General features: G+C 47.1%; 1 protein-coding gene across 1 annotated transcript in view; it reads left to right on the forward strand.

Moving 5' to 3' along the window:
• CTDSP1 (CTD small phosphatase 1) overlaps window positions 1–19,802 on the forward strand; it is a 79,248-nt gene extending 59,446 nt beyond the window's left edge. Inside the window, 3 exon segments of the mRNA XM_030210647.1 lie at window positions 2,326–2,418; window positions 10,166–10,351; window positions 16,037–19,802. Coding sequence (XP_030066507.1) covers window positions 2,326–2,418; window positions 10,166–10,351; window positions 16,037–16,165 — 408 coding nt within the window. The 3' untranslated portion in view covers window positions 16,166–19,802.
• The last annotated feature ends 1,767 nt before the right edge of the window (window positions 19,803–21,569 follow it).

Raw genomic sequence — 21,569 nt, forward strand, 5'->3', positions numbered from 1 at the left:
TCTTACTAATGGCTTATGGACTTTTCTTGTAGGAAACTAGCCAAACCTTTTTTTAAACCCTGCTGCTGCTAATGAATTCTAGAGTTTAATTACACGTTGAGTGAAGAAATATTTTCACAGGTATGTTTTAAATTTACTACTTTATAGCTTCATCGCATGCTCCCTAGTCCTAGTATTTTTGGAAAGAGTAAACAAGCGATTCAAGTCCATCCATTCCATTCCATTCCACTCAGTATTTTATAGACCTCTATCATATTTCCCCTCAGCCGTCTCTTCTCCAAGCTGTAGAGTCCTAGCTGCTTTAGCCTTTCCTCATAGGGAAGTCGTCCCATCCCCTTTATCATTTTTGTCACCCTTCTCTGTACCTTTTCCGATTCCGCTGTATCTTTTTTGAGATGCGGTGACCAGAATTGCACAGAGTATTCGAGGTGGAGTCGCACCACGGAGTGAAACAAAGGCATTATAGCATTCTCCTTTTTTTGAAATTCCTTTCCTAATAATTTCTAACATTTTATTTGCTTTCTTAGCCGCCCGTTACCCTGAGCAAAGGGTTTCAAAGTATCATCCTAGATTCTTTTCCTGCTGAGTGACTTCTAATGCGGAACCTTGCCATCACATAGCTATAGTCTGGGTTCCTCTTTCCATAATGATCCATCCTAAATACTAGAAAACGAAACTTCACCAAAACTAGACAAGACGGAACTCTCTACACTCGACTGCTTCATTTACGCAGCCACTAATGAACGTGACACACTACTCACTACCACTCTACTTCTTATGCGGGATATGAACTTTCTGTATTTGATCGTCTAACTTACTCTATAATTTATGAACTTTAATGCAAAGCTACTTTGTAATGTACCTTATCCTTTATAAACTCTAATGCAATATCACTTTGTATTTCTGAACCCGGAAACGGCGATCGCCACTCCGGCACAATGTAAGCCACATTGAGCCTGCAAATAGGTGGGAAAATGTGGGATACAAATAAATAAATAAATATAGTATACTTAAGGTTAGGTGTCTGAACAGGGGTAAATGGTACTTAGGTGTCTAACTGTACTGAGTCAACTATTCTATAAATTAGAGCCTAAGAGGTAAATTCTATAAGTAGCGCCTAAAAATCGGTGCCGATAATGTGACGCGCTTAGCTCGATTCTATAACGAGTATCCCTCCTTTATAGATTCTCGCTTAGCACTAAGCTGCGCCTAACTGTAGGTCGCCACATCTCAAAAAAGATATAAAGGAATTGGAGAAGGTGCAGAGAAGGGTGACGAAAATGATAAAGGGGATGGGACGACTTCCCTATGAGGAAAGGCTGAGAAGGTTAGGGCTCTTCAGCTTGGAGAAAAGGCGGCTGAGGGGTGATATGATAGAAGTCTACAAGATAATGAGCGGAGTAGAGCGGACAGATGTGAAGCGTTTGTTTACACTTTCAAACAACAACAAAACCAGGGGACACAAGATGAAGCTAGAATATGGTAGATTTAAAACAAATAGGAGAAAGTTTTTCTTTACTCAGCGTGTAGTTAGACTCTAGAACTTGTTGCCTTACGGAGTTTAAGGGGGGTTTGGACACATTCCTGAGGGAAAAGTCCATTGAACATTATTATTATTATTTTTTTTTTGGATTTTGCCGTGTTCTTGAAGCCTGGGTTGGCCGCTGTCAGAGACAGGATGCTGGGCTTGATGGACCCTTGGTCTTTTCCCAGTATGGCGGTGCTTATGTTCTTTTGTTCTATAAGCAGGTCTAAATACTAGCGCCTAATTTAGTCGCACTTAGGTGTGATTCCGTATCAACGCGCATAACATCCGGGAATGCCCCTAACCACGCCCCCAAATTGTTCTGTGCGATAGGATTTCGGCACAATCTGTTATCGAATCTCATAGATGCCTAAATCCTAATTACTGCCAGTTAGTGCTGATAATTGATTATCTTCCAGTTATCCGCGCTGATTAGCTTGTTCAGTGAAGTTGTGCGCACTCTTTATAGAGTCAGGCTAAGCATGGCTTTAATTGGCGCCGATTTTTCAGGCGCAATATATAGAATTTGCCCTAAGTCTTAAGTGCGCCAGACCTATTCAATTCTGCAAACCTCGGGGCCAACAATACACCTGCCTTTTACACGCAATAAGTGTTGGCACCTATAACAGAATCGGGGCGCCCAGCTGCTGTTACAAAATATTATCATAGCGCCTGGATTTGAGGTGCTAATTTTTAGCCCCCAGAAATACACTTTGTACAATGAATCTAACTCACCTTGAGCTGCTGAGAAAGGCGTGAGCTAAATCCCATATCTATTTTCCCTTTTCTCTGTGGTACAGGTGTATGTACTAAAGCGCCCGCATGTCGACGAGTTCCTGAAGAGAATGGGGGAGCTCTTTGAATGTGTCCTGTTTACTGCCAGCCTGGCCAAGGTGAGACTTTCAGTGCTGAGGGTAGGGTAAGATCCTGCCCTGGCTACCTCCTTCTGGGTGGACGCTGCCCCTGAACGTATGGGGATGCTGAGAGAGGCAGGGCCTGGGGGGGAGGGGGGATCTGCAATGGGTGAAGGTGGTGGCAGGGAAGGGGTTAGGGGCTGGTGAGGGAATGATAGTAGAAGAGGTAATCCACCTAGGTGGATGAACCCTTACTCCCACGAAAGTGGAGGAGTGGCCTAGTGGTTAGGGTGGTGGACTCTGGTCCTGGGGAACTGAGGAACTGAGTTCAATTCCCACTTCAGGCACAGGCAGCTCCTTGTGACTCTGGGCAAGTCACTTAACCCTCCATTGCCCCATGTAAGCCGCATTGAGCCTGCCATGAGTGGGAAAGCGCAGGGTACAAATGTAACAAAAATAAAATAGATACTATTGGAGATTCTACATGGAATGTTGCTATTCCACTAGCAACATTCCATGTAGAAGGCTGCGCAGGCTTCTGTTTCTGTGAGTCTGACGTCCTGCTTATACGTGCAGGACGTCAGACTCACAGAAGTAGAAGCCTGCGCGGCCACATTGGTGATCTGCAAGGGCCGACTTCTACATGGAATGTTGCTAGTGGGACTCTGGGCAAGTCACTTAACCCTCCATTGCCCCATGTAAGCCGCATTGAGCCTGCCATGAGTGGGAAAGCGCGGGATACAAATGTAACTAAAAAAAAAAAAAAAATTAGCAAAGGGAAGTGGGAAGTGGACCAATTACTCCAGAGAAGCAGGATACCAGTATGAAAAGTAGCACTTTATTCACTGACTCACTGAGTGCTACTTTTCAAAGTGCTACTTTTCATACTGGTATCCTGCTTCTCTGGAGTCATTGGTCCACTTCCCACTTCCCTTTGCTAGAGGGAATGATAGTGTCATTGGGTCAGAGCTAAGGGTGTACGACCCCAAAATGTTCGTACTTTATTCAGTTTTCCATGTTGTTCAGCGGAGTTTTCATTTTGTTTTGAATTGTTTTGTTTGTTTGTTTTGGGTGCAATGTTGTAACTAGTGTGTTCTCTTTGTAAAGAGCTTTCTCTCTTTCTGACACAATATGAAATGATGTCGACATCTCCCGCTTTGTTTCAGATATGATATGGGGAGATGTGATAAAGCTCTACAAAATCCTGAGCGGTGTAGAACGAGTAGAAGTAAATCGATTTTTTTTTTTTACTCGTTCCAAAAGTACGAAGACTAGGGGACACTCGAGGAAGTTTCATGGAAATACTTTTAAAACGAATAGGAGAAAATATTTTTAAACTCTGGAACTCGTTGCCAGAAGTTGTGATAACAGTGGTTAGCGTATCTGGGTTTAGAAAAGGTTTGGACAAGTCCCTGGAGGAAAAGTCCATAGTTTGCTATTGCGATAGAAATGGGGAAAGCCACTACTTGCCCTGGGATCGGTAGCATGGAATCTTGTTACTCTTTGGGATTCCGGAATCTTTCAACTGTTTGGGATTCCGGAATCTTGCTACTCTTTCAGATTCTTCTAGATACTTGTGACCTAGATTGGCCACTGTTGGAAGCAGGATACTGGGCTAGATAGACCAGTGGTCTGCTCCAATATGGCTATTCTTATGAACTAATGAATGCACATTTGCAGTCGGTGCCTGGTGATGGCTTTGGAAGTATCTGTTGTGTGCCGAGATGATGTTCTGGTACCCAAGCCAGCTTGGCTACTGTTTCTTGATATTTTTCTGGATTAGTTTGCACTCCGCTTATGGGATTATTTTTTTGCCTTTCAGCAGGGATAAGCGCAGAGTTGGGATTGGAGAGGAATAATAATGATGATAGGTAGATAACTGGCCCTGCTTGTCTATTAAATACTCTGCAGTCTGATTGGTAGAGATTGAAGAGGAGACATTAAACTGAGATGCCTGAAGAAGGGATGCTGAGAGAAGATGTAATTCTGTTTGGTGAGGAGAGGTACTGCAGTAAGTGTCTGTAATCTCATTGGACAAGGAGGGATGCAGGAGTAGGGGTATGTGTAATTGTATTGCATGAGGCGGGACACTAAGCTGGAAGTGCGATCTGATTGGGTTAGGAAAAAAAATACTAGGGTAGATTTCTGTAATCTGATTGGATAAGGAGGGACATTTGGATAGATGTATATAATCTCATTGGAAGAGGAGAGACATGCTAACTTTAAGAGAATGAGGGAGTACCTGAAGAAAGATCTGACAGGATGGGAGGACGTACGAGAAGTGGAAGGACAGTGGTCCAGGCTGAAAGGAGCTATAAAAATGGCTACTGACCTTTACGTGACAAGTGTAAATAAAAGCAAGAGAAAAAGGAAACCGATATGGTTCTCCAAGCAAGTGGCTGAGAAAATAAAGTGAAAAGAGTTGGCATTCATGAAATACAGAAAAGCTCAAGAAGAGGACACAGAGAGGAATACCAGATGAAACTGAAAGAAGCCAAGAGAGAGATACGTCTGGCGAAAGCACAAATGGCAAGAAAAGTAAGGAGAGGAATATTAGCGAAAGGAAGAAGGCTAAAAATGGAATGGTGAGACTGAAAGATGCTGTGAACCATTATGTGGAGAGTGATGAGTAAAAAGCGAATGTGCTAATCAAATACTTCTGTGTTCACGGAAGAAAATCCTGGAGAAGGACCACGATTGGCTAGCAAAGGAACATGTGAGAATGGAGTGGATATACAGTGGGGGAAATAAGTATTTGATCCCTTGCTGATTTTGTAAGTTTGCCCACTGACAAAGACATGAGCAGCCCATAATTGAAGGGTAGGTTATTGGTAACAGTGAGAGATAGCACATCACAAATTAAATCCGGAAAATCACATTGTGGAAAGTATATGAATTTATTTGCATTCTGCAGAGGGAAATAAGTATTTGATCCCCCACCAACCAGTAAGAGATCTGGCCCCTACAGACCAGGTAGATGCTCCAAATCAACTCGTTACCTGCATGACAGACAGCTGTCGGCAATGGTCACCTGTATGAAAGACACCTGTCCACAGACTCAGTGAATCAGTCAGACTCTAACCTCTACAAAATGGCCAAGAGCAAGGAGCTGTCTAAGGATGTCAGGGACAAGATCATACACCTGCACAAGGCTGGAATGGGCTACAAAACCATCAGTAAGACGCTGGGTGAGAAGGAGACAACTGTTGGTGCCATAGTAAGAAAATGGAAGAAGTACAAAATGACTGTCAATCGACAAAGATCTGGGGCTCCACGCAAAATCTCACCTCGTGGGGTATCCTTGATCATGAGGAAGGTTAGAAATCAGCCTACAACTACAAGGGGGGAACTTGTCAATGATCTCAAGGCAGCTGGGACCACTGTCACCACGAAAACCATTGGTAACACATTACGACATAACGGATTGCAATCCTGCAGTGCCCGCAAGGTCCCCCTGCTCCGGAAGGCACATGTGACGGCCCGTCTGAAGTTTGCCAGTGAACACCTGGATGATGCCGAGAGTGATTGGGAGAAGGTGCTGTGGTCAGATGAGACAAAAATTGAGCTCTTTGGCATGAACTCAACTCGCCGTGTTTGGAGGAAGAGAAATGCTGCCTATGACCCAAAGAACACCGTCCCCACTGTCAAGCATGGAGGTGGAAATGTTATGTTTTGGGGGTGTTTCTCTGCTAAGGGCACAGGACTACTTCACCGCATCAATGGGAGAATGGATGGGGCCATGTACCGTACAATTCTGAGTGACAACCTCCTTCCCTCCGCCAGGGCCTTAAAAATGGGTCGTGGCTGGGTCTTCCAGCACGACAATGACCCAAAACATACAGCCAAGGCAACAAAGGAGTGGCTCAGGAAGAAGCACATTAGGGTCATGGAGTGGCCTAGCCAGTCACCAGACCTTAATCCCATTGAAAACTTATGGAGGGAGCTGAAGCTGCGAGTTGCCAAGCGACAGCCCAGAACTCTTAATGATTTAGAGATGATCTGCAAAGAGGAGTGGACCAAAATTCCTCCTGACATGTGTGCAAACCTCATCATCAACTACAGAAGACGTCTGACCGCTGTGCTTGCCAACAAGGGTTTTGCCACCAAGTATTAGGTCTTGTTTGCCAGAGGGATTAAATACTTATTTCCCTCTGCAGAATGCAAATAAATTCATATACTTTCCACAATGTGATTTTCCGGATTTAATTTGTGATGTGCTATCTCTCACTGTTACCAATAACCTACCCTTCAATTATGGGCTGCTCATGTCTTTGTCAGTGGGCAAACTTACAAAATCAGCAAGGGATCAAATACTTATTTCCCCCACTGTAGCACCGTCCACAGAAGAAAATGTTTATGAACAACTTGAAAAACTGAAGGTGGACAAAGCCATGGGACCAGACGGGATCCATCCCAGGATATTGAGGGAGCTCAGAGAGGTTCTGACGGGTCCTTTTAAAGATTTGTTTAATAAATCCTTGGAGACGGGAGAGGTTCCGTGGGATTGGAGAACAGCGGATGTGGTCCCTCTTCACAAAAGTGGTGATAGGGAAGAAGCTGGAAACTACAGGCCGGTTAGCCTCACTTCGGTTATTGGAAAAGTAATGGAAGCGATGCTAAAAGGACAGGATAGTGAATTTCCTGGAAGAAAATGGTTTACAAGATTCAAGGCAACATGGTTTTACCAAAGGTAGATCATGTCAAATGAATTGGATTGAATTCTTTAACTGGGCGACCAGGAAATTGGATTCAGGACATGCGCTAGGTGTAATCTACTTGGATTTCAGCGAAGCCTTTGACACAGTTCTGCATAGGAGACTCTTGAATAGACAGGCTGAAATTAGGACCCAAAGTGGTCAACTGGATTAGAAACACAGACGCCAGAGAGTGGTGGTCAATGGAATTCACTTGCAGCAAGGAAAGGTGAGTAGTGGACTGGAGTACCTCGAGGATCGGTGCTGGGGCCAATTCTGTTCAATATATTTGTGAGCTACATTGCCGAAGGATTAAAAGGTAAGGTTTATCTTTTTGCAAGTGATACCAAGATTTGTAAGAGAATGGACACCCCAGAGCGAGTGGAAAACATGAAAAAGGATCTGCAAAAATTAGAAAAACGGTCTAATATTTGGCAGTTAAAATTTAATGCAAAGACGAGCAGAGTGATCCATGTAGGGAGTAGAAATCCAAGGGAGCCTTATATCCTAGGCGGTGAGAGGCTGATATGCACGGACAGGGAGAGGGACCTTGGGGTGATGATGTCCCAGGATCTTAAAGTAACAAAACGGTGTGACAAGGTAGTGGCTGTGGCCAGAAGGATGCTAGTCTGCATCAAGAGAGGAATAACCAGCAGAAGAAAGGAGGTTTTAATGCCCCTGTACAAGTCATTGGTGAGGCCCCACCTGGAGTATTTTGTTCAGTTTTGGAGTCCGTATCTTGCTAAGGATGTAAAAAGTGGGCCAGAGGAAGGTGACAAAATTGGTATAGGGCTTGTGCCAGAAGACTTATGAGAAGAGACTGGAAGACCTGAATATGTCTACCCTAGAGCAGAGGAGGGACATAAGTACATAAGTAATGCCACCCTGGGAAAAGACCAAGGGTCCATCGAGCCCAGCATCCTGTCCACGACAGCGGCCAATCCAGGCCAAGGGCACCTGGCGAGCTTCCCAAACGTACAAACATTCTATACATGTTATTCCCGGAATTGTGGATTTTTCCCAAGTCCGTTTAGTAGAGGTTTATGGACTTGTCCTTTAGGAAACAGTCTAACCCCTTTTTAAACTCTGCCAAGCTAACCGCCTTCACCAAGGTCTCTGGCAATGAATTCCAGAGTTTAATTATGCGTTGGGTGAAGAAAAATTTTCTCTGATTTGTTTTAAATTTACTACACTGTAGTTTCATCGCATGCCCCCTAGTCCTAGGGGAGATATGATACAGACGTTTAAATACTTGAAAGGTACTAATATAGAAACAATTGTTTTCCACAGAAGAGGAAATGGTAAAACTAGAGGACATAAATTGAGGCTGTAGGGTGGTAGACTTAGGAGTAGAGCTATACCAAATAGCATATTTTACTATTCGGCTGAATATGAATAATGACAAATATTATTTGTCCAGATACGAATAATGGACATTGAGCTTTAACACAACTCATAATAAAAGAAGCAACGAGTGCTTATTTCATTAGGATTTAACACAGTAGATTCCACGGATTATTCATATTTGAATTTAAACCGCTATTGAGACGAATACAAATAATGTATTCGGGGCTGAATTGAATCGAATATGAATAGTCAGTACAACCCTACTTGGGAGTAATGGGAAATTCTTTTTCACGGAGAGGGTGGTCAGTGGCTGAAACGTCCTCCCGAGGGAGGTGGTAGAGACAAAAATGTTGACGGAATTCAAAAGGCCTGGGATGAACACAGAGGATCTTTAATTAGAAAATGGATGGTATAATAAAAACAAAACTTAAATGGCTGCCTGTGTGTGGATGTGTCGAGTGGCATTTAGATGGTGATTCTGGCTTTGAAGAATTAAGGCCGGTGCCTGACAGACTTGTGCGGTCCCGTAGGTGGCAGTCTGGTTTAGGATGGGCTGGAGAGGGCTTTGACAGCGGTAGCTGGAACGTGAGGACAGTGTCGGGCAGACTTTTATGGTCTGTGTCCCCCAAATAACAAGATGGATTCAGATAGGCTGGAGTGTGTTCAACGGCAGTTCCAGTAGTTGGAGCACAGTCAGTATAAAGACAGTGCTGGGTGGACTTGTGTGGTCGATGTTCTAAAAATGCCAAAGAAAATCCGTGCTCAAGTATTATATATCAAATTCATTGTTGGTTTAATCATGAATGTATAATGAATGTAGATGTTATAATCTCACTGGGTGAGTTGGAGCACTAGGGCAGGTATATGTAATATTGTTGGGTAAAATGGGACACTGGAGTCAATGTTGCTAATTTTATTGGGTGAAATGGGACATAATGGGATAGGTGTCTGTAATCTCGTTGAGTGACGTGGGTAGGTGTCTAATCTCGTTGAGTGACATGGAATAATGGGTAGGTGTCTGTAATCTCATTGAGTGACGTGGGACATGGGTTGGTGTCTAATCTCGTTGAGTGATGTGGAACACTAGGGTAGGTGTCTAATCTCTTTGAGTGACGTGGAACACTAGGATAGGTGTCTGTATTCTTGTTGAGTGACATGGGACACTGGGGTAGGTGTCTAATCTCGTTGAGTGATGTGGGACACTGCGGTAGGTGTCTGTAATCTTGTTGAGTGTTGTGGGACATGGGTAGGTGTCTAATCTCTTTGAGTGAAGTGGGACACTGAGGTAGGTGTCTGTAATCTTATTGAGTGACATGGGACACTGGGATAGGTGTCTGTAATCTCATTGAGTGACGTGGGACATGGGTAGATGTCTAATCTCGTTGAGTGACATGGGACACTGGGGTAGGTGTCTGTAATCTTATTGAGTGACGTGGGACACTGGGGTAGGTGTCTAATCTCGTTGAGTGACGTAGGGCATGGGTAGGTGTCTAATCTCGTTGAGTGACATGGGACACTGAGGTGGGTGTCTGTAATCTTGTTGAGTACCATGGGACACTAGGATAGGTGTCTGTAATCTCGTTGAGTGACGTGGGACATGGGTAGGTGTCTAATCTCGTTGAGTGATGTGGAACACTGCGGTAGGTGTCTGTAATCTTGTTGAGTGACAATGGACACTGGGGTGGTTGTCTAATTTCGTTGAGTGACGTGGGACACTAACCATTGTTCTCCTTTGTGCTATGCAGTATGCAGACCCCGTCGCTGACCTGCTGGATAAGTGGGGAGCCTTCCGTGCCCGCCTCTTCCGTGAATCCTGTGTCTTCCACCGAGGGAACTACGTGAAGGACCTGAGCCGGTTGGGACGAGATCTCAATAAAATCATTATCATTGACAACTCTCCTGCCTCCTACATCTTCCACCCTGATAATGCAGTACGTAATGAAGGAGAGCTCTGGATCGAGGGGGCATATGACAAAATTAAGAGGGAATAGGCTTAAGAGTAACCTAAGGAAGTATTATTTCACAGAAAGGGTGGTGGAGGCGTGGAATGGCCTCCCGGTGGAGGTGGTGGAGTCGAGGACTGTTCCAGAATTTAAAAAGGCATGGGATAAGCATGTGGGATCGCTTCGGAACAGGAAGAATTAGGGGTTACAGAGGATGGGCGGACTGGATGGGTCATATGGCCTTTATCTGCCGTCATGTTTCTATATAACTGGGAAGACTGGCAACAATGCACACATTCATAACTGGGAGAGGAAGAAACTATAACAATTCCATAATAAGGCCATACGAGAGGGCTGGTCCAACCACTGGACAGAACCAGGCAGATGCCTAGGGAGCAGCAAAAAGCAGCTGTAGCCAGAGCAAAAGAGTAGGTCCTGATAAGCACAAAAACAGACACTTTTTAGCAGCAGAGAGGGGCAGTTTTCCAATAAATCATTTATCTGGGAAGGATGATGTTGGGGTGATCATGATTGCTGGAGCAGGGAACAAGAGCCTAAATGTTTATTAGAGGGGGGGGGGCACAACGCTGGCACCTAGTATCCTGGAACCAGCCCTGAACTGGGACAGATTTGCAACAACTGGGTGCTGGGAAAAGCAGGAACTGGATCAGCTCTATGGTAAGATCGGGCAGGGAGAGTGCAGGAACCAGGTCCATCCCTAAGAACAAGGGAACACATCGAGGGCCAAGACAGGGTGGCCATAACATCAGATCAGCCCAATGGTCCATCCTCTTATTCCTGTCCACACTGCAGGATCCATCCCAGCTGCCAGCCCAGAGCGAGGCTTTTATTGAGAACTATATCCTTTTCCTTGTAAAAAAAAAAAAATACCATTCAAAATATTCTACACTTTATAAAAAGAAAATTCAAAGCAGGAACAAAGAATAATCAGCAGAAAGAGGCCAAATACTGCGATTATGATCAGTGTAAGTGGTCATTTTGCCAGTGGGGAAAAGATACTTGTTTTTGTTCATTAATGGTTTAGCAATTTTATTGATGATCCAACACATTAAACAAAGTCAACAAATTCAGTGGCGTAGCAAGGGGGGGCCGTTGAACCCCCCCCCCCCCCGGGTGCAGCACGATGACATCCCCCCCCCCCTCGGCACATCAGCACCCCCCCCACCCGACCCAGTGCCTACCCTCAGCTCCATCCAACCAGCTCCCGCACCCTACCTTTAAAGAAATCTCAGAAGCCGAGGCGCAGCGCCTCGCGCCTGCATGTAAAAGAAGTGTGGATCGTCTCATCGGGCCTTCCCTCGCGCTGTCTGGCCCGCCCTTGCAGAAATAGGAAGTTGCGTCAGCGGAGGGCGGGACAGACGGAGTGAGGAAAGGCCCGATGAGACAATCCACACTTCTTTTACATGCAGGCGCGAGGCGCTGCGCCTCGCTTCGCCTTCTGAGATTTCTTTAAAGGTAGGGTGCGGGAGCTGGTTGGACGGAGCTGAGGGTAGGCACTGGGTCTGGGGGTGTTGATGCGCCGAGGGGGGGGTGTCATCGCGCTGCACCTGTGGGGGGGAGCTGGCAGGGAGCACCCCCCTTGAGTTGACACCCGGGGCGGACTGCCCCTCCCCCCCCCTTGCTACGCCACTGAACAAATTTAACATGTAACAGATGGAGTGGTAAAATACATTTGAAAATATTAAAGAAGTCAATCATCAAAATTTTCAGTGTTCCCCCCCCCCCCCCCAATTTTGTGTCCCCATTTGATTAACATTCCAGCAGGCTAGACAGTGCCCTCCGGCACAAACAAACAAAAAAAAAAACCCTCTTAATTAAGGTGAATTAATCCCTTCTTCAATAACCCGATAGCACTGTCCTTCTGCCGAGCTGTGATTGTCATTTCCACTGCCCCTCCCCATTCCCCCCCTGCCCTACCCTCCTCCCTATCTTCCCCTTAAGAAGGTCTTTAATAATCTCTCAGACAGAAGAAGTACAACGTTGGCAAAAACACGGTCATACAGTCCAAAGTCACGTATCCCTAAAACATGATGTCTGGTGTTTAAAGATTTTTAAGAAAGAAAAGCCTCAACCTCTCCCCCCGTCCCCCGAGAAAGGATTCAAAGCTAAGAGAAATGTGAAGAAGCCAACTAGAACTTCCTTCTCCCATTTCACCTCTGATCTCCTCCAAATTTAATACCAATCTTAGGTCAGGAGGCATTTTGTTCCATCATTCTGGGCCATTGACCCTAAATGCCTTAGACTGCCATCCTGCCTTTCTTGAGAAATTTCCTGCAAGCCGCAGTTTCTCCGGTGAGTAGCACAGCTGCAGACGGCTCTTTTCCCCTCTCGGTACAGTTCACACCACACTACACCTGGGTGATTTATATTTCATCTACAGTTGCTATTATTCTGAGTGGAGGAGTAGCCTAGTGGTTAGTGCAGTGGACTTTGATCCTGGGTAATTGAGCTCGATTCCCACTGCAGCTCCTTGTGACTCTGGGCAAGTCACTTAACCCTCCATTGCCCCTGGTACAAAATAAGTACCTGAATACAGTGGTGGAAATAAGTATTTGATCCCTTGCTGATTTTGTAAGTTTGCCCACTGACAAAGACATGAGCAGCCCATAATTGAAGGGTAGGTTATTGGTAACAGTGAGAGATAGCACATCACAAATTAAATCCGGAAAATCACATTGTGGAAAGTATATGAATTTATTTGCATTCTGCAGAGGGAAATAAGTATTTGATCCCCCACCAACCAGTAAGAGATCTGGCCCCTACCGACCAGGTAGATGCTCCAAATCAACTCGTTACCTGCATGACAGACAGCTGTCGGCAATGGTCACCTGTATGAAAGACACCTGTCCACAGACTCAGTGAATCAGTCAGACTCTAACCTCTACAAAATGGCCAAGAGCAAGGAGCTGTCTAAGGATGTCAGGGACAAGATCATACACCTGCACAAGGCTGGAATGGGCTACAAAACCATCAGTAAGACGCTGGGCGAGAAGGAGACAACTGTTGGTGCCATAGTAAGAAAATGGAAGAAGTACAAAATGACTGTCAATCGACAAAGATCTGGGGCTCCACGCAAAATCTCACCTCGTGGGGTATCCTTGATCATGAGGAAGGTTAGAAATCAGCCTACAACTACAAGGGGGGAACTTGTCAATGATCTCAAGGCAGCTGGGACCACTGTCACCACGAAAACCATTGGTAACACATTACGACATAACGGATTGCAATCCTGCAGTGCCCGCAAGGTCCCCCTGCTCCGGAAGGCACATGTGACGGCCCGTCTGAAGTTTGCCAGTGAACACCTGGATGATGCCGAGAGTGATTGGGAGAAGGTGCTGTGGTCAGATGAGACAAAAATTGAGCTCTTTGGCATGAACTCAACTCGCCGTGTTTGGAGGAAGAGAAATGCTGCCTATGACCCAAAGAACACCGTCCCCACTGTCAAGCATGGAGGTGGAAATGTTATGTTTTGGGGGTGTTTCTCTGCTAAGGGCACAGGACTACTTCACCGCATCAATGGGAGAATGGATGGGGCCATGTACCGTACAATTCTGAGTGACAACCTCCTTCCCTCCGCCAGGGCCTTAAAAATGGGTCGTGGCTGGGTCTTCCAGCACGACAATGACCCAAAACATACAGCCAAGGCAACAAAGGAGTGGCTCAGGAAGAAGCACATTAGGGTCATGGAGTGGCCTAGCCAGTCACCAGACCTTAATCCCATTGAAAACTTATGGAGGGAGCTGAAGCTGCGAGTTGCCAAGCGACAGCCCAGAACTCTTAATGATTTAGAGATGATCTGCAAAGAGGAGTGGACCAAAATTCCTCCTGACATGTTTGCAAACCTCATCATCAACTACAGAAGACGTCTGACTGCTGTGCTTGCCAACAAGGGTTTTGCCACCAAGTATTAGGTCTTGTTTGCCAGAGGGATTAAATACTTATTTCCCTCTGCAGAATGCAAATAAATTCATATACTTTCCACAATGTGATTTTCCGGATTTAATTTGTGATGTGCTATCTCTCACTGTTACCAATAACCTACCCTTCAATTATGGGCTGCTCATGTCTTTGTCAGTGGGCAAACTTACAAAATCAGCAAGGGATCAAATACTTATTTCCACCACTGTATATGTAAACCGCTTTGAATGTAGTTGCAAAAACCTCAGAAAGGCAGTATATCAAGTGCCATTAACAAGATTCCATGCAGAATCTCAAAGAGTAGCAACATTCCATGTAGAACCCCAAAGAATAGCAAGATTCCAGAATCCCAAGGAGTGGAAGAGTAGCCTAGTGGTTGCTACTATTTGAGATTCTACATGGAATGTTGCTATTCCACTAGCAACATTCCATGTAGAAGCCTGCCCTTGCAGATTAGCAATGGGGCCACGCAGGCTTCTGTTTCTGTGAGTCTGATGTCCTGCATGTATGTGAGGACATCAGACTCACAGAAACAGAAGCCTGTGCGGCCGCATTGGTGATCTGCAAGGGCAGGCTTCTACATGGAATGTTGCCAGTGGAGGAGTAGCCTAGTGGTTAGTGCAGCAGACTTTGACCCTGGATAACTGGGTTTGATTCCCACTGCAGCTCCTTGTGACTCTGGGCAAGTCACTTAACCCTCCATTGCCCCTGGTACAAAATAAGTACCTGAATATATTTAAACCTCTTTGAAAGTAGTTGCAAAAACCTCAGAAAGGTGGTATATCAAGTCCCATTTCCCTTTCCCTATTTCTAGATTCTACATGGAATGTTGCTACTATTTGAGATTCTGTTGCTACTATTTGAGATTCTACATGAAATGTTGCCATTCCACTAGCAGCATTCCATGTAGAAGCCTTCTGTTGCAGATCAGCAATGCGGCCGCGCAGGCTTCTGTTTCTGTGAGTCTGACGTCCTGCACATACGTGCAGGACATCAGACTCACAGAAACAGAAGCCAGCGTGGCCGCATTGGTGATCTGCAAGAGAAGTCTACGTGGTATGTTGCTAGTGGAGGAGTAGCCTAGTGGTTAGTGCAGTGGACTTTGATCCTGGGGAACTGAGTTCAATTCCCACTGCAGCTCCTTGTGACTCTGGGCAAGTCACTTAACCCTCCATTTCCCCTGGTACAAAATAAGTACCTGAATATATTTAAACCTCTTTGAAAGTAGTTGCAAAAACCTCAGAAAGGTGGTATATCAAGTCCCATTTCCCTTTCCCTATTATAATTATAACCAAGTATTATTTTTTGATAGGCCAGACAGCCGTATGAGGTAATACAGACACATTACCGATTAGTGAAAGTCACACAGGCACAGTAGGTAAAGAAAGTGCCTGTCCCAAAGAGCTTAATGTCGCCAGGGACAGGAGATATGAAGAAAAGCGGGGTGGGGTGGGGGAAGGGGGCTGCAGTATGATTAGCACAGATCCAGTCCTTGAGTCCAAACCTGGTTTCTAGTAGATTTAACATGGATGCTGGATCCATGCGCAAGTAATATTTTGGGATTGCTCATCACGGAGATCCTGTCCGGAGGAGCTTAGAACCCATTTTCAGAGTAGATGCATAGGGTCTGGGGGCAGAATTGCTGGTCCCTGGGGGAAGGGACTTGACAGTGGAGGGCAAAGTCCAGTTGCTACGTTACTGTCTCTGACCTTTGGTCTTTGCCGTTTCCCCTAGGTTCCCGTGGCCTCCTGGTTTGATGACATGACAGACACAGAGCTGCTGGACCTTCTGCCTTTCTTTGAGAGACTGAGAAAAGTGGACGATGTGTACACAGTTCTAAAACAGCATCGGACTGGCAGCTAGTGATCCAGGAGAGGGGAGGGGGTCCCCCGGGCTGCCACGCCTCGACCGTAGGATTTTCATCTTGCCAGGCAGCGCTTCCGGATTCCCAGAACACCTGTTGCCAGCGGCACTGAGTTTGGACGGTGGACTCTGCCGGGGAGTGGTGGACATGAGGGCCTGGGAAAGAAGGGGAGCAGGGCCTCGGTATGGGGTGGGGGAGGGCAGGGTAGCGATATACAGATGTGCTTCTAATCTTCAGAGAAATCCAGCGAGGGCGGGTAAAGCGACTTTATTTCTTAACACTTGAAAACGAACAAGCAAATTGTTTTTATCATTCTCTTTTAAATCATGTTTTGTAAATGGAGATTGGGGGGGGGGGGGGTCAGAAAGGAGGGGGAGATTGTGGAGGCCATGACAGGACTAACTTGATAACGTGCACTCCGAGAACCTTTTTTTCTTGTTTTGGATTCTAACAGAAGGGGAGCTAAATTTGGGGGTCTGCCTCTTCGCCTGTCTTTTCCACACTTCAAATCAGTATTTTTTTTTTTAAACTTTAAATTGCTGAGGGACGGGAAGGACTTATATGCCGTGAGCAGTTTTACTTCTATGCAGTATTAGATACAAACCAGCTTGGAGGGGGGGGGGGGGGAGGGGGACATTTTCAGCCAAGACTATTAGAGGCGAACAATCGCCAACAGCAGATTTTTTGATACGAGGTCTGGATTGCACTGTTCTGCTGTCTTGGCGTTGGGTTGGCACGGTGGTGGCACGCTATTGGATGGACCAGCTGTGCGTTATGGAGGTCAGAGGTAACCCTGGGCCCTCGGAAGCCAGTTTTCTAGGTTTTGGGATGGAGTCACAGAGCTGAGGTGGGACCTGTAGGCCACTCCTGGGTTTGGATACTAACACCACCCTGTCCGCTCCATTGCATTCAGTGGTGCTGAGGTGGAATGTCCATAGCACTGGGCTGGAAAGTGAAGCTCCAGGACTGGCCGCTGGGATCATTGAGCAGCTGCAGCTGCCCGACATGGTCAGTGTTTTCCGTTATATCTGAACTCTGACACTGTGTAACAGGTGTCCAGTGCAAGTCAGACTGCCTGGAACAAAAGGGAAGAGATTCCTTTAAAAGAAATATTGCACTTAATGTTTCTTCCCTGACATCAAGCACCCTGGGTATATCTGTGTGATTTATGACTGCTACACAGCTTATGCAGTGAGGCACAGAGTATAAAGCTCAGGATGTATGTGTGTTTCTGCAGTTATATCAGACACACATTAAAGAATGGACTTGGATTACTGGAGAAACACAGCCTAAACTTTGTGCGCTAGTTTCTCCCTGCAGTGAACTGTGTAAGTAGCAAGAATTTGAACCAATAAATTAAGCAGATTTGGGACCTAAGTCCCCATCCGTATCTGGCCAACGGACCCTGAGGTGACACTAGCACTTCCCAGCCTCTTGACTTTCCACAGGACACTTTAAAATTCGTAGACAGATTTTTGTTTTTTTTAACCTTAACACAGAGCCTCCCAAACCTGTTCTGGTGACCTCACAGTCGGGGGTTTCAGGCTCTCCCCAGTGAATATGCATGAGATAAATTTGCATAAGCCTGCTCTCCAGTGACAAGTTTGGGAAGCCAGCTGATTCCATGCCATTGAACCCGGGACTCCAGCTGTGGTTTTCTGACCTGGGAGACAGAGATACGGTGTAGTGCTTCACGCTACAGCACTGAATCATGAGAAAGTCTGGAATATGCTTTCTAATCCTGACTCTGACTTTGTGACCCTGAACCCTGCTGTCGCCATGCCTCAGTTTACCCAAGTACAGTTGGGTATTAGCAGTAAAAATCCATTTCCTCTCTCCCCTATGGAAGTGGCTGCAGATGAAGCAGGAACTTCCGTCCCACCTGCTTCAAAGGGGTAGTAAGTTCCCAGGACATTGGATTTTCTATATACGAATGTGTATTTATAAAGTTAATATAATGTCCCTGAGCCAGGACTGGGCTGACGGCTGAAGGATATGGAATTTATCCTTGGCCAGCCATTAGACAGCTGACCCAGGCTCACGCCAGATCGTAGAGGTTATGGAGGAACCCCCTCCCCCCTTTCTCCTGACTCTTTGTGCCTTTTTAGTCCTTGCCGACTCGCTGGCAGTGCTGGAGCACTGCTGACGTTGCTTTGGGGTCTTCCGGGGTTTTCAGCCACCTATCAGAAAGCAGGAGCAGTATATTGTTTCTAATTCCTACGTGCCAGCAGTGCCTGTTTCCTGGGCTTTTGCCCTTCCGTCTCTCCACAACCTCCTGCGTGCAAGGGAAGTAGGCTTGCAGGGACCACAGCATGCGGGAGTGTGAACTAGGAACCCAGGACAGGATTGGAGCCCTGGCTGGAATGCAGGTTTTGATATGAAATGTATGGAGCCTCCAGCAATTAGCGCAACGGTTTCGGTGAATCCAGCCTGTATTTGTCTTGCTGTAAGACCTGGTGGGATTTCTGCGTGCTTCTAGCCCGGTTTGTATCGGGCTTCCAAGTAACCAGTTCCAGGGGGAGATTTTTTTTTAGTCATTCCTGATTTTCAATTTACACCCTAAAGCAGTATGTGATTGATAGGCCTTGGTTCTACTCATTGACATATGGACTGCAGGTCCCATAATGCATCAGGATAGGATTGTCAGAAAGCTAGGACTGGCCTGTAATCTCCCCCTTGGAACTGGGCAGCTTTTCAGCTCTCCTCATACCAAATACAAGGGAGCAGGGCAGAGATTCTCAATCCAGTTCTGGAGTGCCCCAGGCCAGTCAGCTTTTCAAGCTGTCCACAATGAATACCCATCAGATTAATTTGCATACTGTGGAGGCAGTTCATTGTGGATATCCCCAAAAATAAGCTGGCAAGGGGGTGCTCCAGGGTCAGGTCAAACACTGCTGGAGTAATGTAGTCATCTGCCTCAGGCCAGTCCAGTCCAGGTTATGACCTCTCCTCTGCTTTCTTTTGAGAAGCTGGGACTACAAGTTCATGCATGCACTGGGGCACCTCCAGGCCGGATGCAGCCTGTCCCAGAGGACCTGGAGTCTTCCTGTTGCTACTCCTTCCCAGAGGCAGAAGGAATTTCTGTTTGTGTTCTTGGGCACAGCACTTTGTAGGGTCTTTAGCCAGCTCCATATTTTCAGGAAGATTATTTGGTCGGGGATTTACCACATTGCATGCAGGGATTTGTAGTTCTTGGTTTTCATACGAAACATAGGATACTAGACTCTCACGTTACTGGCTGTGAAACAAGGACTGGATCCGTTGGTCCCTTTGCACCCATTAAATGGGAAAGGGGACAGGGGGAATGCCAGGCGTCCCCCAAGACCTCCCTCCCCTCGACTATGCTGACCATTGAGAACGCAGTATTCACAATTTGCCTTAAATGTTTTGGCTAAGGAATTTTTGCAGTGCCTTTTCTGGTTTTCTTCACAACCTGTCTTGAGTCCAGGTCACCTCTGGTCTTTGTTAGGGAATGAGGAAGTGCCTGGGATTGTAAACAGTCACACTTCAGTATATAAATACGTGTATATAGGTGTTTAGAGAAAGTGACACGGCAGGGTGAGGGGTTGATTTTCTATGTACAGACAAGGTTTGGTTAATTGTATGCAAACAGAAGTGAATAAAATGTAAACATGTGTGGTGGTGGGGGGGAGACAGACCTTCCCCGAACCAAAGCGTTTTCCTGTCATGACACGTGTGCACACGCAGCAACCTGAATGTAGACCAGGGGCGTAGTCAGACCTCGCAGTGGGAGGGGGCCAGAGCCCGAGGTGGGGGGGCACATTTTAGTCTACCGCCCTGCCGCGCCCCCCCCCCCCCCGACTTTCTACTCCCCCCCCCGCCCCGACCTGCCACACCCTACAGGAGCAAAATACCTTGGCTGGCGGGAGTCCCCAACCTTCACCAGCTGAAGCCTTCTCCAGCGCTGGCGCATTCCCTGCCCTGCTCTCTCTTCCTCCTGATGTCCTGTACACAAGTGTGCAGGACGTCAGAAGGAAGAGAGAGCAGGGCAGGGAATGCGGTGGCACCAGAGACCATGCTCTCCCTTCCTTCTGACGTCCTGCATGCAAAGGAGTGTGCAGGACGTCAGAAGGAAGAGAGAACAGGGCAGGGAATGCGGTGGCACCAGAGACCATGCTCTCCCTTCCTTCTGACGTCCTGCATGCAAAGGAGTGTGCAGGACGTCAGAAGGAAGAGAGAGCAGGGCAGGGAATGCGGTGGCACCAGAGACCATGCTCTCCCTTCCTCCTGACGTCCTGCATGCAAAGGAGTGTGCAGGACGTCAGAAGGAAGAGAGAGCAGGGCAGGGAATGCGGTGGCACCAGAGACCATGCTGTCCCTTACTCCTGACGTCCTGCACGCAAAGGAGTGTGCAGGACGTCAGAAGGAAGAGAGAACAGGGCAGGGAATGCGGTGGCACCAGAGACCATGCTCTCCCTTCCTCCTGACGTCCTGCATGCAAAGGAGTGTGCAGGACGTCAGAAGGAAGAGAGAGCAGGGCAGGGAATGCGGTGGCACCAGAGACCATTCTCTCCCTTCCTCCTGACGTCCTGCATGCAAAGGAGTGTGCAGGACGTCAGAAGGAAGAGAGAGCAGGGCAGGGAATGCGGTGGCACCAGAGACCATTCTCTCCCTTCCTCCTGACGTCCTGCACGCAAAGGAGTGTGCAGAACGTCAGAAGGAAGAGAGAGCAGGGCAGGGAATGCGGTGGCACCAGAGACCATGCTGTCCCTTCCTCCTGACGTCCTGCATGCAAAGGAGTGTGCAGGACGTCAGAAGGAAGAGAGAACAGGGCAGGGAATGCGGTGGCACCAGAGACCATGCTCTCCCTTCCTTCTGACGTCCTGCATGCAAAGGAGTGTGCAGGACGTCAGAAGGAAGAGAGAGCAGGGCAGGGAATGCGGTGGCACCAGAGACCATTCTCTCCCTTCCTCCTGACGTCCTGCATGCAAAGGAGTGTGCAGGACGTCAGAAGGAAGAGAGAGCAGGGCAGGGAATGCGGTGGCACCAGAGACCATGCTCTCCCTTCCTTCTGACGTCCTGCATGCAAAGGAGTGTGCAGGACGTCAGAAGGAAGAGAGAACAGGGCAGGGAATGCGGTGGCACCAGAGACCATGCTCTCCCTTCCTTCTGACGTCCTGCATGCAAAGGAGTGTGCAGGACGTCAGAAGGAAGAGAGAGCAGGGCAGGGAATGCGGTGGCACCAGAGACCATGCTCTCCCTTCCTCCTGACGTCCTGCATGCAAAGGAGTGTGCAGGACGTCAGAAGGAAGAGAGAGCAGGGCAGGGAATGCGGTGGCACCAGAGACCATGCTGTCCCTTACTCCTGACGTCCTGCACGCAAAGGAGTGTGCAGGACGTCAGAAGGAAGAGAGAACAGGGCAGGGAATGCGGTGGCACCAG

Source organism: Microcaecilia unicolor, chromosome 7, assembly GCF_901765095.1.
Source record: "Microcaecilia unicolor chromosome 7, aMicUni1.1, whole genome shotgun sequence".
In the NCBI taxonomy this organism is placed as follows: domain Eukaryota; kingdom Metazoa; phylum Chordata; class Amphibia; order Gymnophiona; family Siphonopidae; genus Microcaecilia; species Microcaecilia unicolor.